The sequence below is a fragment of the Rosa rugosa genome, chromosome 5 (assembly GCF_958449725.1).
Source record: "Rosa rugosa chromosome 5, drRosRugo1.1, whole genome shotgun sequence".
In the NCBI taxonomy this organism is placed as follows: domain Eukaryota; kingdom Viridiplantae; phylum Streptophyta; class Magnoliopsida; order Rosales; family Rosaceae; genus Rosa; species Rosa rugosa.
Window position 1 is genome coordinate 24,705,843 of NC_084824.1, and position 26,293 is coordinate 24,732,135.

General features: G+C 40.6%; 3 protein-coding genes across 3 annotated transcripts; 2 read left to right on the forward strand and 1 right to left on the reverse strand.

Annotated features, from left to right (window-relative positions):
- The first annotated feature begins 495 nt into the window (after positions 1 to 495).
- Positions 496 to 2,719, forward strand: LOC133712504 (uncharacterized). Its single transcript, XM_062138614.1, has 2 exons — positions 496 to 912; positions 2,418 to 2,719. Exons 1-2 carry the CDS (start codon positions 571 to 573, stop codon positions 2,535 to 2,537), a joined length of 462 nt encoding a protein of 153 aa, XP_061994598.1. The 5' UTR covers positions 496 to 570; the 3' UTR covers positions 2,538 to 2,719.
- Positions 2,720 to 3,274: 555 nt separating this feature from the next.
- LOC133712974 (stress response protein NST1-like) lies at positions 3,275 to 7,240 on the forward strand. The gene is made up of 2 exons (XM_062139088.1): positions 3,275 to 3,700; positions 6,877 to 7,240. The coding sequence occupies exons 1-2, from the start codon at positions 3,314 to 3,316 to the stop codon at positions 7,045 to 7,047; spliced, it is 558 nt and encodes a 185-aa protein (XP_061995072.1). The 5' UTR covers positions 3,275 to 3,313; the 3' UTR covers positions 7,048 to 7,240.
- A 5,030-nt stretch (positions 7,241 to 12,270) lies between these two features.
- On the reverse strand, positions 12,271 to 18,271 carry LOC133709601 (probable methionine--tRNA ligase). Its single transcript, XM_062135394.1, has 16 exons — positions 17,884 to 18,271; positions 17,627 to 17,780; positions 17,360 to 17,515; positions 16,845 to 17,075; positions 16,605 to 16,748; positions 16,038 to 16,128; positions 15,821 to 15,927; positions 15,581 to 15,695; positions 14,824 to 14,942; positions 14,672 to 14,737; positions 14,439 to 14,567; positions 14,176 to 14,319; positions 13,929 to 14,049; positions 13,637 to 13,851; positions 13,430 to 13,531; positions 12,271 to 12,706 (listed from the first exon to the last, which is right to left on the reverse strand). The coding sequence occupies exons 1-16, from the start codon at positions 18,153 to 18,155 to the stop codon at positions 12,476 to 12,478; spliced, it is 2,397 nt and encodes a 798-aa protein (XP_061991378.1). The 5' UTR covers positions 18,156 to 18,271; the 3' UTR covers positions 12,271 to 12,475.
- Between the last annotated feature and the right edge of the window lie 8,022 nt (positions 18,272 to 26,293).

A 26,293-nucleotide genomic window follows, 5' to 3' on the forward strand; every position in this document is an offset into this window, starting at 1 on the left:
CCAAAACTTGAACGTCACTCTCTTTTTTTTCTTCAAGGACGTCTCTTTTTTTTTTTTTTGGTTTCAACAGTGACATTAGTCTTTAAAGTGATAATATGAGTCTTCATAGATGAAGAAATGTTATTTAATAAAATGGATCATTCATTAATGATAATTTGAACTTTGACGGTCCAAACATGAAATTTATAAATTCATTGGAAAATCACCCCAACTTTTTTTTTTTTAAATCAAATACAACAACTAGTCTATTGTAAGTCGAATTCACAACTTACTACTTACAAATAAGAGACTTATGTCACTAGATCAAATGGTGCAGGGCAAATCACCCCAACTTTTAACACAAGAGATCAACCATACCCATATTTAGTTAAACCTAAAAATAAAAAGTGAGAAGTCAAATTTTGAAAATCAGGTTCACATCACCCATCAAAGATTCTCGTTCTCGTTGGGCTTGAATCGCTTGATGGCTTCTTTCAAAATCTCCAACCCAACCCAAAATCCTCCAATCCATTTTCCCTCAAAACCTTCTCGTTTCTTAAACCCTCCCGGCCAACACCCACCACCCCAACAATGGCGACCCCTCGCTCACTCTACCGTACCCTCCTCCGCCCCTTCTCCACAACCACTAAACCCTCTCGCCATTTCTCCGATCCCAAGAAGGAGGAGGCGAAGCTAGCGGAGCTGCGCAGGTACTACAATCTACTGGTGCTGCGCAGAGACTACGTGAAGCATGTGAAGGAGGTCCGCGTCAAGTCCATCATGGAGGTGGAGCTCATGAGGCTCGAGATGCTCCGCGTCGACGAGGCCCGTAAGGAAGCCCAGAATGAGCAGACCAGGAGGCTCAAGGCCGAGGCCGTCAGGGTTCGCGCTCAAAAGCGGGAGGCTGCCAAGCACGAGACGGAACAAGCACTAGTATGTCATTTGTTTCCTCTCTGTTTTCTCTACTTTTGATATTTGTGGCTCTGGCTTTGCTTCAGATTTAAGCTTTCTATTTGGTTTTGATTCTCTGTTTTTGGTTAGTTTCCTAAGGACAATCTGGGATTCTTGAACCCTTTTTGTTTCTAAGCTTCTTGTTCGCTTTATTGATTTTAGAGGTAATGTTGATGATTCACATTCACAACATCTGAATGTTGAGGACAATAAGGAAGTAGAACCCACAACAACCTGATATGTTGTGTTATTGTTCTATCCAATCCAACTGTTTCTATAGAATGCTTATTCAATTGCTCAATAATGTATAATGGTATACTCCGACCTTAAGCTGAAATCAATATCCACTATGTGAAATTACTTGAAGGACCAATCTTTTATTGGTTTTTCCTGGCGAGGTTATTATACGCTGAGACACTGAGTAGCCTGCTTCTATTTCAGAACTTGTCATTGTCTCTGGAATGCTTTACCATGTAGATATAGGTAAACACATTACTGATGTGAATTCGAAATTTAGATTGTTTCTCAATTTAGTGCTCACACTTTCAGTGCAAGTAGCTTGGGTTTTATATGGTGAGTGTAACTTCTCAAGTTACTGACAATAGTTACCCTAGACCTTTACGTATCTTATTAGCATTCAGAAAGAATGCTGTAGGTCAGCTTTCATTTCAGGTTGTTCTTTATTATGTTCTGTCTTTCCTATCTTGCTCATAGTTGCGTTATATGTTTCTGTAACCAATTGTTGTAATATTTTGGAAAATTGAGAATTTTGTACTACTAAACCACTGCTCTTTAGATCAACTTCAATGTCCTTGTTAGCTATGATACTTATGATTTTGTGACATAGAAAATATTGTCTACAGTCTGCATAAGAATGAGGATTAAATCTCTAGTGAACTTTTACATATCAACTGCTATATTATCTATACAAATCTAAGGATGGCGAGATTCCTTTATAGTAAACATGTGGTTCTAGCTTTTTTAACTGACTCTGTCCTGTTGTTGTCTGGTTTTCACATATATCTAAGAAATGAAATTGTATCAATTGTCGATGCGACTTCCTTTGACCTAGTATTTTCTGTGACATTTGGAATTTGTTATTTTGTTCATATCTAATGAATGCAGAGTTTTTGTTGAATTTCTTAGAATATAATCTAAAATGAGCGAGTCAATTGCTTATTCTGAAATTTATGCGAGTGTGCTTCGGGTTTCTTGTCTCGAGGAAGGTGCAACTGGAACCCTGGTTAATTTGGGAACCTCCATATTCCCTCATGATTATTCTATCTCAAGATGTTTGCCGTGCACCTAGTTGTATAGTAGTTGTGGTGTATAGTAGTCAGTGCAGCTTGTATGCCCATTGTTTGCGCTCAGATGTATATGTCTTGGTGTCCTCTGTTGGTCTTTGTTTTATTTTGTTTTCCATATTTCTTCCATTGTCTTTTGTCACTTTCATGTCTAATGTTTTTTTATTTTGTATAAATGCACAGTTAAAACAGAAAGCAGAAAAGCTTGAGAATTTGAAGAAGAAAGAAATGCTTAGGGAAGAAAAGAAAAGAGAGAAGAATGGACTGCTGCGGCAGAGTTCCTCTGGGATCAAGGAACCATAACTGGAAAAGAAGATCTAGAAGGCATTGTTGATACCACACCCGTTTGAGTCTATTTTATTTCCGATATGTCCAAATTATGCTATAGTGTCACCATATGAACAAAATAATCAGGACGTGTTTTCTACCTTGTCCAAATATTATTTATTCCTTCCATCCTCCCAATAACATCCGAACCACAATCGTTTTCGTTGTTCAATTTATAGATGTGTTGAATGATGGTTCAAAGGAGGATTCTCATCATGATCCCCACAGCAATGTCATTGAGAAAATTTAGTCTGCTTGCAAGCAAATATGGAAGGACTCTAACACTAAATTGAGTAATTTTAGTGGTGAAAGACTCTTAACACTGAGTTGAGAAATTTTAGTAGCGTAGCTTTGTGTCATGGGAGTTTGCTTATAGAGAGCTACAGATATTCGTCCTTGTAATCTTACTAACATTTTATTGAAGAGAAATGTTTCTCTACTAGATCAACTCCTAGTTGGCATCCAAATTTTTTTTTAAGAAAAGGAGTTACTAGAAATTGAGCATTTGAAACTTCTATTAACATTTTATTGGAGAAAAATGTCAATTCATAATTGACGTCGGAAAAGAGAAAAAGAAAAAGAAAAAGAAAAAAAAAAAGTGTTGTAAAAGGGGTTATTAGAAAATGCTCTGCCCATTGGGCCTTGACGCTTTTGCATCCAACTCCAACCCGACCCACATTTCCCCTTTCTCGTCTCTTAAACCCTCTCAGAGTCTCAGACCAGTCCCAACTGAAAAAACGACACACAAAACAATGGCGTCCTCCCGGTCTTCACTGTACCGCACCCTCCGCTCCTTCTCCACCACCACCAGACCCTCCCACCACAACAGCCACCACCACACTCACCGCTACACCGAGCCGAGCTCCTTCATCGGAAACTGGGACGCGCCGAGCAACCCCAAGGAGGCGCAGGCCAAGCTCGCGCATCTCCGGCGAGACTACGCGAAGCAGGTCAAGGAGATCCGCAAGGAGTACATCAAGGAGGTCGAGCTGATGAGGCTCGAGAAGCTCCGAAAGGACGAGGCCCGTAAAGAAGCCCTCAGGCTCCAGAACGAGGAGCGCAAGAGGCTCAAGGCCGAGGCCGCTAAGGTCCGGGCCCAACAGCGCCAGGTCGCCGAGGAGGAGTTTCGCCAAACCCTAGTATGTGAAATTGCGCCATTTTATTTCTATCTTTTCTATTTCTGTGGTTTTGCTTAGTAATGGAAATGGAGGTTTTGACATAATATGCAAACAATGATTAGGGCAGTTGTCCCCAAATGCACTATTCTAATGTGCTCATATCCATGTGCTTTTGTTTTTCGAGAAAGATGAGTGGGGAGATGGAAGGGATATGGTGGATTAGTTTGGTAATAAGAGATTGAGTCTATGTGTTTGTGTAGTGCATATTTAGTTTGTGTCCTTTGCTAATAACAAATTTTTGAAGATGGGGATCCTTGTTGTGATGTTGCAATCACAATACTATGTTATTATTATTTTTTTCTTATACTGAATTTTTCTTCGAATACTTGTCGTCATAAGCATTGTTGTAATCTTCGAATTTTGTAGTCTTTAGGAGGAATATGAAAGGTTATTGGTAGATAACGCCAGCATTAGGTATGACGGCTTTCCAATTGGTTCTTCTTTGTGGAAATTGTGTTGGCATCGGTGTGGAACCAAAAATGTGAATTTTTTTGTTTCAAGGGCTTTTTCATTTTTTTTTTCTGGTTCTTTTGCTAGAAACGGGAGGGCACAGAAGAATCTGTGTAGGCAAAGCTTTAATTTTTGTTTGTCACTGAAAAAATTTGGTAGAGGAAATCTTTTGTTGAATATGGACATGGTGTTGATGTAGAACTTAGTTTTGGTTTTGGCTTCGCTTCAAAGTTAAGCCTTCTATTTGGGTTTGATTCTTTGTTTTGTGGTTGTGGAATGTGAAGGAAAGGATAAGTCTGAATTCTCAAATATTTTTTTTCTGTTCTTTTTGGTGGTTGCTGATACGAAATTGGGAAGATCAAGGAGAAGAATTAAGAAGATAAAATTTTTGTCTTATTTTGATTTTGTAGAAAATAGGGTGATGCAGATTTAGAACAGGTGAACCTCAAGGATTATATTTTTTCACATAATAATCCAGAAATTAGGACTTGCCCCAGCCTATATCTGTTTGCTATTGACGTGGATATGTGAGCAAATAAAAGGTTAAGAGAATTTGATACTAAATAAACCCACTTTTGTTATTGTTTTATCCAGTTCTTTTAATGGTATTCCATGTAAATGATCGATGAAGTGAATGCAATAGTGCAACCTGAGCACAAAATCAATTAGGTAAAACCAACTTTAGGGGCCAAACTTTATTGTTTTAGTCTGGTAAAACCTTGAGATCATTTATAAGTCATTAAAAAATAGCTAAGCCGAGTCCTGCATATTGTTAACGCTATAAGCCTGCTTTGGTTTTGGTCTTTCGTTCTTTGCCCCTCCCCTCTCTCTCTCTCTCTCTTAATATTGCTCAGAAATGTAATATAGTGTATACAATCTGTATTGTCTTTGGATTTTCTTTTAAGAACATAGGAGGTGGAACCGGGGAGGAACACTTGAAAAGGAATTTCAAATTGTTTTTTAGAACGACACTATAACTTGCTCTGAATTCACTTAACTTAAAGAGGTTATCAGTTGGTAAATGACTTAATTTGGAGGACAGGGTTATGCTTTGTACAACTTATCATCGTTGCAATTAGTATAGACAATTGATGCTTACAGAATTAGACCATTTGAGCTTAGGAACGTCTTTTGAAATTTGAGTGCAACCCAGATATGCCAACCTATGTTCCTTAACCGAAAGGTTTGTTAGGACCTTCAGAATAATGTCCCTGCTGTGGAAATATGTTCATAGTGATATTAGTTCTGTACAAATAATTTTTTTTAATCCTATCCAAAATATATATTTACATGCATGAATATGAAGACCAAAAAACAATATGATATGGAATGTTAAAGTACCACCCAAGTTACAAGTTCTTTGTTGAATTATTGCTTATGCTTGGTCAATACCCATTGATTTGTAGGAGAAGACCTAATGTTTGTTTTTTGCAATGGTGTATTATGATTTGTGTAAAGGAATGTTAAAAAATTTTAAAAGTTCAGGTTTATTTTCGTGCAACTCATTTTTAAAGCACCTCTTGGATAATCTTTCATTTTTTTCACTCCTTCGATCTATGTAATCTTAAGCTGAATGCTAATGTCATGGTTCAAAGAGGTGATCTTCCTTTTTTTTCCCTCCACACTGGTATGTTATGTGCAAGAGACACGGTACAGTGCCTCATTCTTATAGTCTTGTATGTTCAGGGAGGTGAGTTTATCTTGGGATTATCCTCCCTCTTGTAATGTATTACTTGTGAGAGGTATAACTTTTTTGCTGGAAGGAAGCAAAGTGTATTGGGATTATGTGCTCTGTTAGGTTTTGTGGATGAAGGGAATAGAAAGGTCTTTGATGATGCATGTGTGAGGAGGTGGAGCACTTATCATTCCTCTTTTGGCTTCTTTATGGGAATCTACTTTTCTGGAATTTAGGGAATATTTTTTATCTACAATTGTGTTGACTGGTTAGATTTTAGTTTTGTGTGTAGGGATTTGGTAACGTTCTATTTGTGTTTGCTGTTTTTAGCTGAAGCAAAGTAGCTATTCCAAGGTTTTTGTGTACAGTGGAGTCCTTGTTCAATATTTGCAATTTGTCCTTTTTTATTTTTTATTTTTCCTATTGAAAAAAAAAAAAAAAAGAAGGTCTTCATTGCTTTGTTGCCTTAAGTTAGGGAAGACGAATTCAGTTGGTAGTCCCCATATTTTGCATTTCACTATCAAGTGAGAAGCACAAATGCTATTGGTGCCTGTTGGACAAAAGAAGGCATAATTTTATGAAATTGTAGTCTGCTGGCTTGTTTCGGGGTATAGGTGGAAACAAAAAAAAGGACTTTTGAGTCTAAAATCTGACATTATCACACAATTACCTCAATGGCTCCTAGGGAGGAGCCATTGAGGTAATTGTGTGATAATGTCAGATTTTAGACTTGAATGGTCCTCAATTTCATCTGAATTTCTGGAGGTACTGTCTTTCTCTATTTCAGCGGATCGGAAGGCTGTTATTTAAAGTTGCAGTTCTGGGTGACTGTTTTTGCTGTTTCTTGTTAGAGAACAACTTGTCCACGCTGATTGTATCTTCTATTGTGTTTCAAATAGATTTCCCTCTTTCAAATAAATCAAGAGTTTTTACTTCGTTTTTTTTTTTGTATTATTTGCATTGTTTTTCCACTTGTATGTCTAATGCGTTTTGATATTTGATCAATGCACAGTTAAAAGAAAGAGCAGAAAAGCTTGAGAATTGGAAGATGAAGGAAATGCTTAGGGAAGAGAAGAAAAAACAGAAGAATGAACTGCTACGACGTCAAAGTTCCCTATGGATTGATGAACCAGAACTGGAAAAGAAGATGCTTGAAGCCATTGTTGATACCAGACCCCTTTGAGCATCCCATTTCCAATTTGGCTGGTTCTTACCAAGTCCAAATGTTTTCAATTTTTTTTTCATCATCCACTAATATCCAACCATATACATTTTCCTTATATAATTGTATACTGCCTAATGTCTGTTCAAGTTTTGGAATAATTCAATAATGGTTCGAAAGGATTATGGTCATGCCGTCATGATTACCATGTCTATGGATTTTTTTTTTTTTTTTGGACATAAGAAAAGTCTCTTAAGGCAATCCGACCCAAAAGTGTCGAAAGTAAACTAGGGGAAGAAAATTATCCCAAACTTGTTCATCTCTTATCGAGTGCCCAAAACTAATCAAGCATTCGACAAAGTTCGCTTCTCTTGGGACTTGCCGGAAGATGACTGAGGAGAACTAGGTGAAAATTTGCATATCATGAATAATAGTCTTGAATAACCAACACCACTGGAGCCATTAATATAACTGATGATCAGTTGAAAGTAACCTTCAACTAAAATACTCTAGATTACTTTCATTTTGGCTTTGAGCATCGCGAAGACCAATTGCTTGTAGAGCTGCTGCCGTGTTTAATTGCTGCACCTAGTTTTCTTTTTTCCCTGTTCTGAGAGTAGCTTCCTGTGGCTCTGATCGTTGTTGAGAGATATCTTTCTTTACTGTAAGTTTGGGCTATGTTATTCCATCTTCTTGGCTTGCTCTTTGTCAAGTCCAGGTTCCAACCCAAAAAAAAAAACAAAGGCTGCTGCTTCTGCTTCTGGCACACCAGCAAATTGGCTTGTCCGTTGTAACTGTTATTGCGCAAAACCTATCAGGGTTCTGCAGTACGGTGGCGCCGACACCCTCAACGCCTAGCACTGCTCTCTTGTTTGATTTGTGGATAGTGTGATCTCAGTTGTGGCCTGTTGTGAGCCTTGGTCATATGGAAAGGATACTTAGGTTGTCCGTGCAGTCATCTGTCATAACTATTAAAATATCAGTTTTTACATATCTATCGACACTTTAAAAAAAAAAGTTCAGAAATATTGGGAACATTTTAAAAAATATATCTTTTTCAAGAGAGTCAATTTATTGAATTTACATGTAAATAGTTATGAATGTCAACTTCATCTACATCCAAAAAGATACTCTAAGTGGTTGAAAAGTCGCTCGCTGGTCTACGAAAGTATAATAATCAGACCAAGACATTTGACTCGTATAGTACGAATTGTAGTGATAAGCATAACAGTTATAGATCTCTTTGGAGCTGCCGACTGTTTCCTCCATAAGGGGATACTAAGAATGAATCCAACTGGATGACTGATCATGTACTTCTCCATACTGCTTTTATCCATGAGCGTCATAGTCATATTGCTTTTTGCTTTCATGAGATTAATTTGAGGTCTCACTGCACTCTGTGCCTAAACTGATAGAGTTAAAACCTTAGGCAACTGAATAAACATCAGCGGTACTTTGATCATCAGTTGCACCTCTAATTCTCCTCTCATAAACAATCATCTCTTGAGCACCATGACTAGCTGTTTTAGCTCTGTGGTCTTCATCTTGGGTGGCATGATCAAAATTACCTTCACAGGTAAATTAGTTCATTCCTCCACCCATAGAAGATTGTCTATATTCATATCTTTCACCTCCACCCACCTATTCCGCTTCCACCATCTTCATCATCATCAGAACTATTTGGAGTTGTTGTCCACCCACACATCATCATTATCTGAATGATCTCATGGGTGTTTAACCTAATCCCATATAATTGAGAAAGATGAAGCGAGTGAGTTATTTTTTGAAACATGGCTCCATCAAGTTTGTTTTCTTTTGCTGAAATTGCTCAATCATGAATTCTCCTCACCCAGATTCGTCTCGGGGGATTCCTCATCTGGATTTCACTCCTTACTCGGATTTCCCTCGAATGAAATACTCTTCAACCATATTTGGTTTGAGGAGATTTCTCCTCACCCAAATTCGCCTTGGGAGATCTCTCCTCACACAGATTTTCATTTAGGGAATTACTTCTCACCTACATTCACTTTGAGAGGATTTTTTCTCAACTAGATTCGCTTTAAGAGGATTTCACTTCACCCTGATTTCTGATAATACTCTGGTAGCTTCGAAGTTAGCTCATTATATGCATAAGTTGAGGCAGGGACAAGAGGGCTTTCTGGCCCTTAAACTGGACATTAACAAAGCCTATGATCAGCTTGAGTGGGTTTTTTTTTACAGAAAATCATGTTGAAGATGGGTTTTGCTAAGCAATGGGTGCAACTGATAATGTCTTGCTTATCTACAGTGCGTTATTCTTTTCTTATTAATGGCACTCCTCGGGGTTTTGTCACTCCACAACGTAGGTTGAGGCAAGGTGACCCATTGTCACCCTATCTTTTCCTGTTATGTGCCGAAGGTTTATCGGCGCTAATTATGCACTCGGTCTCGTCTGGCCATTGGTAGGGGTTGCGCATTTGTGAGGGGGCGCCAACTATTAGTCATCTTCTTTTTGCTGATGATAGCATGCTCTACTCTAGTGCTACGTCTCAGGATTGTACTTTGATTCGGAATTTATTAAATGTCTATGAACGCGCTTCTGGACAACAAGTGAACCTGCAAAAGAGTAATGTGTTGTTCAGTGGGAGTGTTCGTCCACACAGGAGGGTCTTTATGGCACAGATTCTGGGAGTGCAAGTGGTGGATAAGCATGAAAAATACCTGGGTATTCCAACTCTTGTTGGCAGATCCAAGTTTGATATGTTTGCTTATATAAAAGATAATTTGTCCAAAAAATTGACTGGCTGGAGGTCTAAGTTGCTTAGTGCAGCAGGAAGGGAGATTTTGATTAAGGTGGTGGTGCAGCCATTGCCGTTGTACACAATGAATTGTTACATGCTTCCCCAAAACCTTATTCAGGAACTTCATCAGTTATGTGCCCAATTCTGGTGGGGGAGTACGGATGAGAAGAAGGGGATGCATTGGCGGGCATGGGATGATTTGTGTAAACCTAAAAGTGAGGGAGGCATGGGTTTTCGCCATCTATTTGCTTTCAACCTGGCTATGCTTGCCAAGCAAGGATGGAGATTAATCCAAAGCCCTGATTCTTTGATTGGCCAGTTGTTCAAAGCCCTTTATTTTCCACATAGCAATTGTTGGGAAGCTACATTGGGTACACAACCTTCATATGCTTGGAGAAGCATTTTGCATGGGAGAGATATACTTCGAGCGGGTATCCAACGTCATATTGGGAATGGATTGTCTACTAACATATGGACAAACCCATGGTTGTGTGGGGAGGAACTGGGTGTTCATTTTTCTGACCGTGTTACATATGTAGCTGACCTTTTCTTGTCCCCAGGTGTGTGGAATTCTACTTTTCTTTCAGAATTGTTTCCTGCTCATATTGTTCAAAAGATCCTTGATATTCCGCTTAGCCCCCGAAATCATGCGAATAGATGGATTTGGAGTGGAGACAAAAAAAGGCCGGTTCACTGTCAAATCCGCCTACCATGTGGCTCGGAACAGAGTTCTTGCTAATCATTCTTCTGCACTAAATCCAAGTGCTGCTATATGGCACCAATTGTGGAAAGCATATGTGCCCAATAGTGTGAAATTTGTGCATGGAAAGCAGCGACTAATATTCTTCCTACTCGGAGTCGGCTAAGTGAACGTGGTATTGATCTTGATACCCAATGCCCATTCTGTGACGAAGAAGTTGAGACACCTATCCATGCGGTTCGTGATTGTCCTCATGCCGCTAGTTTGATTCAAGGTGCCAATTTACCCCTGGTTTCGGCCCCTATAAAAGTTGCTGACTAGTTAGTTGTTGTCCATACTTTGAATTCTCAAAGCTTTGCCCCTCCTTGATGATCTTGTGGGCTACCTGGAGAAATAGGAATGCCAAAGTTTGGGATGGAGATTTCAAGCAAGCCTCTGAGGTTGTACCCATGACGTTGGGATGGTGGGAGGATTAGCAGCTGATGTTGTTACTCAGTCCGTTTCGGGGACTCGAGCGACGTCAAAATGGACTAAGCCTCCAGTTGGTTATGTGAAGCTGAATGTTGATGCAACCTTTGATCAGACCTCTAGGGGTACGGGGTTGGGAGGAGTGTTTCGTGATCATACTGGGCGGTTTTTGCATGGGTTTCGGCATTCGGTCATGTCAGCAAACTCGGCCAAACATGCTGAGCTGGTGGCTCTGCTTCTTGGGGTGCAGCTAGCCATTGAGCATCATCTAACCCCCCTGATAGTGGAAACCGATTGCCTGGAGTTGGTGACAGCTCTGTCGTCTTCTTCTTTAGACCATTCAGATTTGGGTTTTTTGTTAGTAGACCTACGAGATTTGCTGCATGAAGCTTTGGATGCTCGAGTTTTTAAGGTAGGAAGACTAGCCAATGGAGTAGCTCATATCTTGGCGCAGGATGCTAAGACTGTCGAATCTCAGTTGGAATTTTTTTCAAATATGCCTTCGTCTGTGGAGGCAACTTTAATCTATGATTGTAATGATGTTTCATCAATGAATTAGTCTTTCATTCCCCTAAAAAAAAAATGCCTTCAGAGGTTTCACTTCGAGGTATTTTTTCCAAATAGATTAATTTGCCTCTTTATTAGGCCATATCCTAAATAGAAACCATTGTTAAAATTTTACCCATCCACATAACCTCCATATTTTATAATGTATGTTTCTCTATGAATAACTGAGTTTTTTCTCTATTTTTTATTTTTTTCAATAGATTTACATATATTTCTTTATTTTATCAAGATATATATCCTAAATATTTTATATATCATGGATATTTAAAGATATTGGATAAATTTTGAAAAAAAGGTGGACGATAAAATATTCCCCCTTATGATATATATTGATCCCTCTAAAAAAAGAGATATTGAAAGATATATCAAAAATATCTGCAATATTTCAATCCTTAATCTCTGTCACCAATCTTCAAGCTCGCTCGAGGTTCTTCATGCCAAGAATGTTACATATTTCACCTCTTACATTTGTCTCATGATTTTGCTTTCAATAGATTTAAAGTAACAAATAAAAAAAATTTGTAAAGCATACCCAAAACCAATTCCTGGTTACTGTATCAATCAGGGTTACGCATCCTTTTTAGCTCTGAAAAATTCCCCGGAAGAATTTTCACCAAAGAGCTGACAATCGATGCAGTCTAAAATAAATCAATTTCTTCAAGCTTGATTAAAAATAAAAAATAAATATAGACCTCAAATTTCTCTAAGAACGTAAAAAATAACCAAAACTTCCAAAACTTTCCTAGATTTATAATTTCCCCCATGGATCAGATATTAAGAACAGTACTTTCTGACTCAAAATTCATAGCTTGTTTTCAAATTAGCATTTTACACCAAAAAGAGTTCTCTGTCTGAATAATAGAGTTCTCTTGATCTACACAAAAAATCATAAAAAAGAAGTCTTCTTTTCCTTGCAACAGAACTAGTGCCACTTCTACCTAATTGACCCACCACGAATAGATTTAACAGTGCAAACACCAGCTGATGTAGTGAGGGGAATATCTTTGTAGCATGCGACTAGCTCAGTGTTACTGTGCAAATCAACCTGTAGGGTTTCCCAAACCTTCTTCTTGGGGTTCAACACATCATCAGGCTCACCTTCGAACCCCGGAAATGTAACTCTCTCCCCAACTTGAGCAGATTTTGGTGGATCAACCAACTCAACCTGAAGGATGCCCCAGTCAGGAATAAAACAGTGTATAAATTCATTCATGCATGGATGTCGAAGATTGTCTGAAAACACCGCAAACAGATAAACTATGTACTGACTGCTTAAGGAAGGATTTGGGAACAGAGAAATGTTTGCAATAGTCGCTGTAAAGAATCGATTCTGGCAGGCACATGATTTTCAGTGCTAGTATTCTACAGAAGCCATAAGCCCATGGCCATACTATTGTGGCATAGTTATATTACTGTGCGTAATAGGTTTTCTATAGTACATCGTATTAGATGGACAGACAGAAAGTCATTTGTCTTTTTCAAAAAAGTGGAGGCCCAAGAACAAAAGAAAGAGAAACTATCACATATGGCTTTGCACTAGAACTCAAAGACCCAGCACTTCACAATCTTCATCCAAGACAGCACTTGGGGAGGACAGCAATAAAAAAATATAAAAAAATAAAAAATATAAAAAAACCCATTCTTATGATAAAAAAAACTATGGTCAAAGTAATTTAGCATGTCAAAGTTTGGAATATTATGCTTTTATAACTCTTGTTATTAGAAGTACTAGCTTTCTAGACCCAACAATTTCTACATTAAGTTGTAGCAAAAACAGTGAGAATTTTCATCACTATCAGAGCCAAAATTTAGCAGGTTTGATTGGTTATGTGAAGCCAAGGAAACAAATAATGCAGACACTAATTATAAGGTTTATGGGGCTGCTTACCGCGGTGTGGTCACTATTTGAAGCAGCAAGAACCATTGCTTGTGATTTAATACCCCGCATGGTCGCTGGCTTCAGGTTGCAAAGGACGCATACCTTCCGATTCTGTCCCAGACCAACGAACACATAAATTGGGTACATAATCCGAGAAAACTCATGGAAATTAAATAAAATTTTAAATTTCAACATCTGTAAGATACAAACACAAACCTGCATTTCTTCAAGAGGTATAAACTTGACTAGTCCACTGACAACTGTTCTAGGCTGTCCTTCGCCAACATCAATCTCTTCCACATAAAGTGCATCAGCATCAGGATGCTTCTGAGCTTTTGTAATGAGGCCGACACGAATATCTAGTCTAGATATGGAAATCTCTGCTTCAGTTGCAGATTTTGTGGCTTGTTGTTTCTTCTTTCCACTCTTGTCTGTTACACTAATCGCTTATTAGAAAGTGATCTTCAGTTTCACTGTTATATCATCATACCAAGTAAGGAAATTCAACCTGAAACTTTTGATTTCTTGAGCTGCTCAGCCAACTTCACTGCTTCAGCTTCTTCCCTTTCCTTTCTATCGGCCTGACTTCCAGCAAACCTCTTCCTTAGAGAATCTACTTCATCATCATTCTGTGTGCAAGTGAAAACTTTCAATTGAAAATCCACCGGAGACATCTGAATCTATTTCATCATCATTCTTTCCTAAATCTATTCCCCAATCAATAAGTAAAAGACAAAGCACAACAGAGACAATACCAATTCCTTAAACAACGGCTCTGGTTTCCCAATCTTGTGACCTCTAGGTACAATCTCCCATGGCCGTCTTGCCCTATCAATATCACCTTTATCATCACAAAGTGATATGTGCGTCTCAGGAGACAAATTAAGCTGCTTAAATACCTTGAATGCAATTTTAAAAAGAAAAATACAAAAGATATTAGCATGGATGATTATAGTGTTACCACGTGATCACAAAAGATACTTCAGAATAACACAAAAATTGCAAACAAAAATATTACCTCAACAGAAAAAGATGGCATGAAGGGTTCTAATAAGCAAGCAAGAAGATGCACTAGCCCCACTGCAGTTCTCATAACAATGGAGCAGCGAGTTTGATCCTCCTGGTAAAGCTTCCAGAACTGACTTTCCTGCATTCAATTCAAGTGTAGAGACAGTGCGACTTAGCAGCTGACAATTGGAAATAGATGAGCAGGCAGAGAAACAAGTGAAATAGAGATTAAAACATGCTTACTTGCAGATATGCATTCCCTTCACTTGAAATGCTCATTGCTAGTTTGAGTCCTTGCTTTAGTTTTACCTACAATGCAATAGAAATGTGAACACAGGCAGGAAGGAGAAGCATCCAGTCATGCACAACAACACTATCATTCAAAATTCAATCACCTTCTCCATGGCCTCTACATATTGCTCCACACATTTACCCACTTTTTCAGCTATTTTCTCTGTCAAAGGATCAGAGATGGCATCTTGAGCATCTGGAATAATGGAGTCATATCCTTGACCTGTAGTTGGAACTTGTTAGTTTGAATGCAGCAGGTATACAATGCTCAACTGGAACCTACCAAACATATATAAAAAAGGTAAAGATACAATGAATAGAGAGCCCAAGTCATTAATTATTGTGCATGTATCTCTCTTGTTTATACTCCATAAAGGGACTTGTACACAATCTTGGTAAATGAATGCTGCGTTGTCAAGATATTTAGTTATTTGCACCTCAAGAATAGAATATCCCCACTGGGATGTAAGAAATATTCTCATCGTCATCATGAGGTCAAAGCTCTTGACTGGTGGGGGCAGCAAAAGCCTCTGCCCATTTATTCCTTGCTTAGATATAAGGAAGAGCTTTGGTTTTTAAAGTTGTCAAAGAGAATCGGGCCTATTTTTTCTTCTGGTTTTAAGACCTGTTGTTCTAGCAGTTGACTGGCTTACAGTCATTTGCTTATGATCCAGGGAAGGGGAGGGTGAGACGTTAAACTCTGGCAATAAGCTTATGAACAAGGGATCTATCATTGGAGCTATTAGTGCCCGCTAAAGCATAAAAGTTCAAAGAACAAGAAAACATAATAGAAAGCTGCGTAATCAAGATAATAACCTTCAATCTTGTTCAAAGGACATCAGCTGAATGGTCAATACTAACCTAAAGGTTTGGCAACAAAACTCAAAACTCGGTTAATGAAGTTGCCCAAATTATTCAGCAATTCACTGTTGAGCTTCGCTTGCAAATCCGCCCATGTAAATAATGTATCCGACACCTGTTTTACCAAATATATAAAAATAAATAAACAAACAAATAAATGAATACACACACACACACATATAAAGGAGTGACAAAGATACAGAGAAAGAAGTCTACTCATAAAAAACATTAAAATATTACCTCGGGCCTATTGGTTAGCAAGTAATATCGCCATACTTCAACAGGAATGTTTGTATCTTTGGCATCGTTTCCAAATACTCCAACCCCTTTACTCTTCGAAAACTTTCCTGTAAAAACGATCCACATTTATAACGCCTACTACAAACTGTACTAAGGAAACTTTGAGCTTCCATAAACAAGGTCCTCTGGGAATAGCAATACAATATAGTCAACATACCTGCTTCATAGTTCAAGTATTCAGTAACACTAATTGTCTTCATTAAGGTCCAATTTTCACCAGTTCCAAGAAGCGTGGAAGGAAACATCACCTAAAAGACAAATGCTAACACAGTTGAAATTAAAAGAGAAGAACTTGTATACAGTCGAATTATTTAACATAAATGAGAGAGCCAGGAGAAAAAGGGGGGGCATGCTGCCCCTCAAATCCTTGGAAGTGGAGTGTAATGGAGGAAGCATACAGGCATACAGCTAATGGTCCGAGAAGCATATGAATTTGGAGAGATCTAATATCAAAATTTGTCCTTGCGTCGTTTCCAACGGAGAGTAGAATAGGACTCGATTATTATTAGAGATTTGAAGAGGAAGAGAGACATTTTTTAATATCATTTCCTCCATAAAAATTTTGAGTGTCAGACTATATAATATGGAGTTATTACTAGTGATTTCCACTAGTGTATAAACGACTCATGAATGATGGTAATCCCGGAAAGAATTGCCAAATGCAATACTTCCCACAGATCCAATTAAGCTAAGTATATTTATATTTAAATTATAGGAAGCTTACCGTGTGGAATGGCACATTATCTTTACCCATAAACTGATACAACTCCACATCCTCTGGATTCTTCCACCATTTCTCCCAATCTGGAGTGTAGCATTTAGTAATTGAAACATATCCAATAGGCGCATCAAACCACACATAGAAAACCTACCAATAACAATGTTTGAACTAGGATGAGAAATTTGGAAATTCATAAAAAAGAATCAGTGGAAGTTGGCAAAACTTAAATTAACATGTATTAACCTTGTCCCTGAAGTTATCATGTGGAACTGGAACCCCCCACTTCAGATCCCTGGTGATACACCGTTGTTTAAGCCCCTCTCTAAGCCACGCATTTGTTGAATGAATGGCATTCTGGCTCCAAGACCCCTCCACTGACATTTTATTAATATACTCTTCCAACCTATCCTTCAGCAAAGGCAGTTCCAGAAACAAATGGTTTGTATCACGAATCCGTGGAGTCGACTTACAGACCTGCTTACAATTGCCAAAAATGAGAAGCATAATGGTGTAACATTCTGTAAATTCAATGCTACAGCTACCATGTGGAAAGAAGTTGCTCTCACAAATCCTTAATTATTTTAGAACAAGGACAAAAGGACATTTATATACAATCAGGCAGTTAACAAAGTCTTTCCTTCAAGCGAGCTTACATAAATACATATATGATGCATGGTATGTAGCTATTAGATAGTAATATACACATACGGCATGTAATATAAGTTTGGAAAAGTAACAAATACACAAAAACTCTGTACCTTGCACTTCGGATCCTTTAATTCTGTGGGGTTTAAAAGCTTCCCACAGTTCTCACACTGATCTCCTCTTGCAGAAGTATAATCACAACCTTGCGTTGGGCACGTTCCCTCCACGAGCCTGTCGGCCAAAAACCGTGTGCAAGTATCACAAAATAGCTGAACAACAGTAACTCAAGTTAACACATATTATAACATCTCAAATCACAATGCTCAGCATGCACAAAACCAACAACAAAATCGATACAATAACAATCCAGTGAATGTTACCTGCTGCATTGTGTTCTCAGAAAGCCAATTATTCTCCAGCAGCCTATTGAAAATCGCTTGGCACACCTCCGTCTGCTCCGGCGTCGAAGTTCGCCCGAATTTGTCAAAACTAATATTGAACCACTCATACACCTGCCGATGAATCGCATAGTACCTACAAAATCCACCAACCATTTCCATCAAGCTCCAGATAAATTAACCGCAGTAAATTATCAAAAATTCACACATAAAAATTCACTGCGAGAAATAAAACTCACTTATCGCAGATCTCCTTGGGGCTACACTTCTCCTCCATGGCTTTGGTCTCCGTGGCGGTGCCGTACTCATCGGTGCCGCAGATATAGACGGTGTTGTATCCCCGGAGACGGCAGTAGCGAGCGAAGACGTCGGCGCTGAGAACGCAGCCGATGATGTTGCCGAGATGAGGGACGTTGTTGACGTAGGGCAGCGCGCTGGTGATGAGGACGTTGCGTTGGCCGGGGATGGGGAGCTTAGGGCCCTCCTTGGAAGTAACGGCGAGGTCTCCCATGGCGTGCTCTCTGAGCTTGACAGAGGAAAAGTGCGTAGAATTCAGAAGGGGTTGCAGAGACGGCGAGAGGTTTTGGGGTAGGAGTTTGGGTGGTTTTTGAGGAGAAAGAAGAGAATGTCTTTAATACCCTTGCTTGTGTGTAAGAATAAGAATCCAAAGGTGTGAAGTACGAGCACTAAGCCACTAGCTCCTGCACCAGAGATCCGTGTGTAAGAATAGAATCCAAAGGCTTATTCCTTGGAGAGTAAATTCTAGGCTTCTAGCACAAAGATCCGTTTTTATATTATGATCATTTTGTTGTAGAGAAACTGAAATTGAGAGGAATTTGCTGTGTATCTCATTGATAATAGAGACCTCTTTATATAGAGGATTACAATACATAGAATCTCAATCGTACAAGGAAAGTAATCGTACATTGAATAGGAATCTAGATCCTTCTAATTTAACCCTATTACCACTAGGTCAAGTAACCTAGAGTTTGGGCCAAACATAAATAGAGATATCCTTAAACACTCCCCCTTGTGTTGTCCAAACGCGGTGCTTCTCTCGTTGCCTCGTTAAAAACCTTGCCGAGTAACAAAAACCCAGTGGGACAAAAATAACCTCGGTCGAAGGGGAAAAAGAGCACAACACACCCTTCACGTTTCGAGGTGAACATGTAGACATCTCCTCCTGATGTCTGCGCCTCCCCCTGATGACTACGATCATGGGAGTTCAGATAATTTCCGCAAGCCAATTCTTGCCACATGTTTCTCAAACGTGGATTTGGGCAATGACTTAGTAAACAAGTCTGCCTCATTGTCCTCAGATCGAACCTGGTTCACTTTGATCTTGAGGAGCTTCTGTTGTTGCTGATTGTAGAAGAATTTGGGCGATATATGCTTGATGTTGTCGCCTTTGATGTAGTCTTGCTTCATTTGTTCAATGCAAGCAGCATTATCCTCATAAATGCTCGTTGGCTCATCTGTGGTAGACTTCAAACCACAATTGCTTCGAATATGCGTAACTATGGATCGAAGCCATATACATTCACGAACTGCTTCGTGAAGAGCAATAATCTCTGCATGATTCGAAGAGGTAGCGACTAAGGTCTGCTTTGTAGACCTCCAAGATATCGCGGTCTTTCCCATGGTGAAAACATAACCAGTTTGGGAGCGACCTTTGTGTGGGTCAGAGAGGTACCCAGCATCAGCAAAACCTTCCAAAACACTTATATCATTTTGGGATGGGGAGAGGGAACGCAGTCCACCATGTGTGGCGTCCATGGCACTTGATGGGTCCGAATCCATCTTCTCTCTGTAGGGATAGAACAAGCCCATATCGATCGTACCACTTAGGTATCGAAAGATATCTTTAACACCAGTCCAATGGCGTCGTGTAGGCGCAGAGCTATATCTAGCTAGCAAGTTCACAGCGAATGAGATATCCGGTCTTGTGCATTGTGCTAAGTACAATAATGCGCCTATTGCACTTAGGTAGGGCACTTCTGCCTCTAGCACATCTTCATCGTCATCTTTTGGACGAAATTGATCCTTCTTTGGATCAAGACTACGGACGACCATTGGGGTGCTTGAAGGCTTAATCTTATCAGTGTTGAAACGCCTAAGCATCTTTTGGGTATAAGCTGATTGATGAATCAGGATACCATCTCTACGGTGCTCAAGTTCTAAACCGAGGCAAAACCGTGTTTTCCCAAGATCTTTCATCTCAAACTCAGATTTCAAGTGTTCAGCGGTTTCTCTTAACTCTTTAAGGGTGCCAATTATGTTCATGTCATCGACATAAACCGCTACTATTGCAAATCCGGAACTTGTCCTCTTTATGAACACACATGGGCATAGTTCATTGTTGACATATCCTTTTCCAATCAAGTAGTCACTTAGACGGTTATACCACATCCGTCCGGATTGTTTCAATCCATATAGTGAGCGTTTCAATCTAATTGCAAACGCGCTCCGTGGTTTAGAGCCACTTGATTTGGGTAACTGAATTCCGTCTGGAATCTTCATGTATATCTCTGTATCTAGATCCCCATATAGATACGCAGTAACCACATCCATAAGCTGCATGTTCAGTTTTTCAGAAACTACCAAACTGACAAGGTAGCGGAACGTTATGACGTCCATTACGGGAGAATAGGTCTCCTCGTAGTCGATTCCAGGGCGTTGTGAGAAACCTTGCGCCACAAGGCGAGCTTTGTACCTTACAATCTCGTTTTTCTCATTATGCTTTCTAACGAATACCCATTTGTGACCAACTGGTTTGGTGTTGGGCGGTATTGGCACAACTGGTCCGAATACCTTTCTTTTCGCTAGAGAATCAAGTTCTGCCTGGATCGCATCTTTCCACTTTGGCCAATCAGCTCTACGTTGGCATTCATCAACGGAGCGTGGTTCGATGTCATCGGTCTCAATAATCTCACGCGCCACTGAATACGCGAATACATCATCAATGATGATGGAGTTTCTTTCCCACGTCCCATGTACACTAGTGTAATTAACAGAGATCTCTACGTTCTCAGGGATAGGTTCTGACATTGAGGCGTCCCCCAATGATGTTTCTTGGACATAACCATAATCCGGAACATTCTCATGGGACGGATTTTGAGTATCGATGGTCAAAGGATTTGTTTGTGCCTCGTTCGCTCTCTTTCTAGGGCGAGTATCCTTCGAACCAATCGGTCTACCGCGCTTTCTTGCGGGACCTGCGGCCATAGATGCCACATCATTGCCATGTTGGGCAATGGCGCCTTCTCCTGGTGTCACAGGGGAGGCGTGATGTCCAGTATTTGGGACATCGATCCTTGCAGGCACGTTTGCAGCAGGTATGTGTGATCTCGTCACTTTGGCAACATCAGAAAACGCATCAGGCAGAGTGTCTGCTACGTTCTGGAGCTCGATTATTCTTCGCACTTCAAGTTCGGACTGTGCGGTACGGGGATCGAGATGAGACATAGTGGGGACAGACCACGACAATTCCTGTCGTTCCTGTTGAACATATGTGTTCTTATCTCCCCCTAACGATGGGAAGACTGTCTCATCAAAGTGACAATCCGCAAATCTAGCGGTAAAGAGATCGCCTGTCAAGGGTTCAAGGTAGCGGACGATCGTTGGAGATTCATATCCAACATAAATGCCCATTCGTCGTTGTGGACCCATCTTAGTACGCTGTGGCGGCGTAATAGGCACATAAATGGCACACCTAAAAATGCGTAAGTGCGAGATATCAGGCTCGTACCCAGTCACTAGCTGTAACGCAGAGTAAGATTGGGTGGCAGTGGGTCGTAGACGAATTAGCGTCGCTGCATGCAATATTGCATATCCCCAAGCAGAAACAGGGAGATTGGTGCGCATAACCAATGTCCGTGCTATCATCTGTAGTCGTTTGATAGCGGCTTCTGCGAGACCATTTTGGGTATGAACATGGGGAACTGGATGCTCTACATCAATCCCCAGTGACATGCAATAGTCATCGAATGTTTTCGATGTAAACTCCCCAGCATTATCAAGTCGAATTGACTTAATAGGATGGTTAGGGTAGTGAGCCCGTAGACGGATAATCTGGGCGAGGAGTTTAGCATAAGCAGCATTTCGAGTGGACAGTAGCGCGACATGTGACCAGCGTGTCGACGCATCAACCAATACCATAAAGTATTTAAAAGGTTCGCATGGTGGTTGAATTGGTCCACAGATATCCCCTTGGATTCTCTGTAAGAACGGAATGAGGATTTTGGGATCCTTTGCGTAGGACGGTCTCAGTCCTAATTTCCCGAAGGAACAGGCTTTGCAGAAAGAGCGAGGGGCCTTAGAAGCAACCAATGAGGATTTTGGTTGGGCCTGAGCGTCTGTAGCGCTATTAGAAGCAAAGTGGGTGACTACATCTCCCATTATGGCGTTAGAGCCATGGAAATTGGTGTGTGTGGCATCATGGCCACTAGGAGGAACAACCATGGCGTCATGCTCATGGTTGGCGCCATTAATGGCGTCACCACATGGGACTTGGGCGGTCCTATGGCGCCCCAAGACGGCTGCAGCTCCAGATGCTGCAATTGTTGCGGTCTTGCTAAGTCCTGGAATCAATTTTCGATTCTTACTTCTTCTCACTCTGAAGAATGGATGTCCGTGTGAAGTCTTTAGTATACGGAGCATCATATCACGACCAGGATGTCCTAGTCGGTCATGCCAAAGCCAATATGTGTCCGAATCCAAGAGATCTTCTCTTATGACATTATTGGATTCAATAGGTCGAATTGTAGTGACATAAAGTCCACTAGATTGACACATAAGCTTCTCTAAGATGCGCTTTCTTCCGCAATCATTAGAGGTAATGCAAAGGAATTCTATTCCGTTCTCACTATGCGTTTCCGCATGGAATCCGTTGGCTCTAATATCTTTAAAGCTCAATAAGGTCTGATTTGCCTTAGGAGCATAGAGAGCTTCAGTGACTTTAATCAAGGTGCCATTAGGCAAAAGGAATTGGGCCATTCCATGTCCTTGAACTAAACTTGATGGCCCAGCCATCGTAGTCACAGATGAATATGTAGGCAACATCTCCAAGAATAATTGCCTATGTCGTAGAATGGTGTGCGTAGTCGCACTATCCGCAAGACATTGAAGTTTATCCATTCCTAAAAGAAAAGCTCGTAATTAAAAAGGAGTCATAAAGAAAAGAACTCAACTTTTATTAATAAGCCAAACGGAATTACATCATCGTTTCTTTAACCAAAGGAAATCTAATCCAATAAACTAGTTAATGCAAAACAATGGTAGTCGTCTAACTCCTTTCGGTAATTCCAATGTAAATGTGACCAGGTGAGTAGAGAGATGTCGGTGGAGCGAGGCTCTCTTAAGTACCACTTATCTCAAAACCTTCCTAGACATCACACTCACATTGAGTACGCCTACTTTGAAGAAAGACTAATAGCATTGGCATCTACTACAAAAATAATATGGCAATTGCCTACATCTCTTGGAAATAAAAAGACTTAATCAAAATCGCCAGTTTCTGGGTCTTGATCCTTGTCGTCTTCCACCCTTAGATCGAGATCTCCATCTTGATCTTCTTGTTCCATGTAATTTGCCTCCCTTGCTTCACGATACATCTTGTATGCGTTTGCAACGTTCTGGGATGCAGTACACTTCTTTGCCCAATGTCCACTTGATCCACATCTGAGACAAGCATCATTATGGTCAGGTTCCCTTGATCGAGGCGCTCTAGGAGCGTTTTGTAGACGGTTATTGCCTTTGGTGGCGTTACCACCATAACCGGAGGCTTGGCCTCTCTCTCTCTTCACACGTTTACCTCCACGGTTCCGTGCACGCCTATCTTGGCGATTTCCTTCCTCTTTAGGGCGAGAATATGGACCAGAACGTCCAGAATTATCCCTACTCTTAGGGTTTCGCTCCTTGCGTCCTCCCTTGGAGGCGCGACTATAATTAGACTCCGGAATTGACTTGGTTCCTACGGGTCTGGAGTTATAGTTCTTCACAAGTATGTTGTCGTGCTTTTCAGCTACGTTCAAGGCACCAATTAGCTCATGAAATCTTGTGATGCGTCTAGCATTGACATCAATCCGATAGTTTTTGGCTATCATCAATGCAGAGACGGGGAAGGTGGAGAGAGTCTTCTCGATCAACATCGTATCAGTGATGTTCTGTCCACAGAATTCCATCATAGACTTGATACGAAGTGCTTCTGAATTGTAGTCAAGTACAGACTTGAAATCACAGAAGCGGAGGCTATGCCATCTCACTTCTAAGTCTGGAAGCAGGGAATCACGGACGTTGCCAAAACGCTGCTCGAGTTCTACCCATAGTCTTCTTGGGTCTTCCTCATTGAGGTACTCATTCTGGAGCGCGTCATTCATGTGCCTTGTCATGAGAATGATGGCTTTGGCTTCATTCGCCTCTCTCGTAGCTCTATTTGCTTCAAAAGCAGCAGCTTGTTGAGGAGTACGCACGTCCTGACTTGGCTCTTGGATCGTACTCAAGATCCCATCAGCCTTAAGATGCTGGCGCACATCACGGACCCACTTGTGGTATCCTGCGCCTGTTGTCTCTAGTGTAGTGAAACTCAACTTGTTCAGGTTATTCATCCTGAAAAACAACAAGAAAATAGGGTTAGTTTCGGAGCGAAAAAGGCTACCACGAAAAACTATAAAATTTCTGAGCGTAGTCGCTTCTAAGAAATTAGGGATTTTCTGAGCGTAGTCGCTTCCAAGAAAATCCGATTCCAAGAGGGGTTTTGGATTAGATCGAAACGACGATGTATGTGGTCGATCGTTTTCTTCTCAACAAACTCTAAGTTTGGAGGACTCTACAAGCTCTAAGCTCGGAGTGAGCACGAACCCCCACAGTTCGGCTTTTGGTCTCCCCTATGAAGAAGAAAGGGGGGTAGAAGAAGGGATGTTGGAAGTCCTCGAGAAAAGAAGAAGAAATTGAAAAACTTCAAAAACGGGAACTTTTAGAAAAGTTTACCTTGAAAAATAGCCGGAAATCTTGACCGGAAAAGTCGTTGAAGATGGCCGGAAAAAGGTCGCCGGGGGTCGCCGGAAAAGTGGCCGGAAACTGGTGGCCGGAGGTGGTGGCCGGAGCTAGGCAGGGTTGCTGCAGGGGCTGTGCATGAGGTGTGCGGAGGCTGTGCAGGGGCTGTGCAGGGCTGGCAGGCAGATGCTCGGCAGGTGCAAGGCAGCTGTCGGCAGATGCAGGCACAGGGGTGCGCAGGTCTCGGCAGGTGCTCGGCAGGTGTCGGCGGGGGCTATGCGGAGCTTTCGGCAGATGTCGACAGGGGCAGGCACAGGGGTGCGCAGGGTTCGACAAGTGTCTCGGCAGGTCTCGGCAGGAGGCTTGCAGGGGCTGTCGGCAGGTCTCGGCAGATGCAGGCACAAGGCTCGGCAGATCTCGGCAGCTGCTCGGCAGGGCTCGCAGGGGCAGGCACAAGGCAGGCACAGGGCAGGCACAAGGCAGGGGCCGGTCCGATTTTTCCGACGGCCGGTTCAGGGGTTTTCCGGCCGGTTCCGGTGATTCCGCCGCCGGTTCTGGGCTCCTTGGGAATAGGGCTACGATATGTGGGGCGGTGGTTGCAGGATTTTGAAGGTTACGAAATTAGGGTTTTCAGGGTTAGGGCTTCGTGCTGATAACGTGTTGTAGAGAAACTGAAATTGAGAGGAATTTGTTGTGTATTCTCATTGATAATAGGGGCCTCTTTATATAGAGGATTACAATACATAGAATCTCAATCGTACAAGGAAAGTAATCGTACATTGAATAGGAATCTAGATCCTTCTAATTTAACCCTATTACCACTAGGTCAAGTAACCTAGAGTTTGGGCCAAACACAAATAGAGATATCCTTAAACACATTTTTATTTTTTAGATTATGAGGATTTTATGATCAAATTTTATTCGTAATCTCCGAGACCAGAGACCCTTTACCCGATTTGAGTCCGCCGTCTTTCGACAAAAATTGGTAGCTTGAGCTTTGAAAGTTGGGGTTCGAGAAGAGCAGAGTATGCATCTGTAAAAAGTTTTATTAAGAAAACTTCAAAGAAGAGAAAGAAAAAAGAAAAAAACGAGAGCAGAAATTCTAAAAGTACAAGATGAGAAGTGAAAAACGAATTCCACAATATGTAGCTGATTCCACAACACAAGCATATGGAAAAGTTAGAATGAAAGATGCAAGTTATCCAAGTGAGAATTCTATAAGAATAAAGGAATAAAGTTTTTTTCTTTTCTTTTTAAACATTGAATAGAGTTTTTTTCTTTAAAGAAAAAAGTTGGAGTCTACTAATTAGCAATGGAGGATATAGTGATAATTCGAGTATTCAATCTTAATCTTGTTTAGTGAGTGCTAACTAAGCCTTCCACCATTGTCTTAATAAACTAACAATTTGTTAATCCACCTCAAATTAGTTGTTAACCAAAATTTTGATTTTTGACCTGATGAACCAGCTGCCCTCTTAGGATGCATGCAAATTTAACTATGTTGTTTTTTTCTTTCTCGATCTTTTCTAATTCTCCCAATTGCAATTATATTACTTAACTGACTTCCTTATATTGGTTCTACAAGAGATAGTGCAGACCTGCTGCTGCAGAAGTGAACTCCTTTTTCTCTTGGGAAAACTACTTCACATACTCCAA

What these genes read in the sequence shown, in the direction of transcription:
- LOC133709601 (XM_062135394.1), bottom strand. Translation starts at nt 18,155, where the DNA reads ATGGGAGACCTCGCCGTTACTTCCAAGGAGGGCCCTAAGCTCCCCATC. An exon ending in TAAAGGATCCGAAGTGCAAG is followed by an intron (nt 17,076 to 17,359) that starts GTACAGAGTTTT and finishes AATTGTAAGCAG; the next exon opens with GTCTGTAAGTCGACTCCACG. An exon ending in ATGATAACTTCAGGGACAAG is followed by an intron (nt 16,749 to 16,844) that starts GTTAATACATGT and finishes TGTTATTGGTAG; the next exon opens with GTTTTCTATGTGTGGTTTGA.
- LOC133712504 (XM_062138614.1), top strand. Translation starts at nt 571, where the DNA reads ATGGCGACCCCTCGCTCACTCTACCGTACCCTCCTCCGCCCCTTCTCC. An exon ending in ACGAGACGGAACAAGCACTA is followed by an intron (nt 913 to 2,417) that starts GTATGTCATTTG and finishes ATAAATGCACAG; the next exon opens with TTAAAACAGAAAGCAGAAAA.
- LOC133712974 (XM_062139088.1), top strand. Translation starts at nt 3,314, where the DNA reads ATGGCGTCCTCCCGGTCTTCACTGTACCGCACCCTCCGCTCCTTCTCC. An exon ending in AGGAGTTTCGCCAAACCCTA is followed by an intron (nt 3,701 to 6,876) that starts GTATGTGAAATT and finishes ATCAATGCACAG; the next exon opens with TTAAAAGAAAGAGCAGAAAA.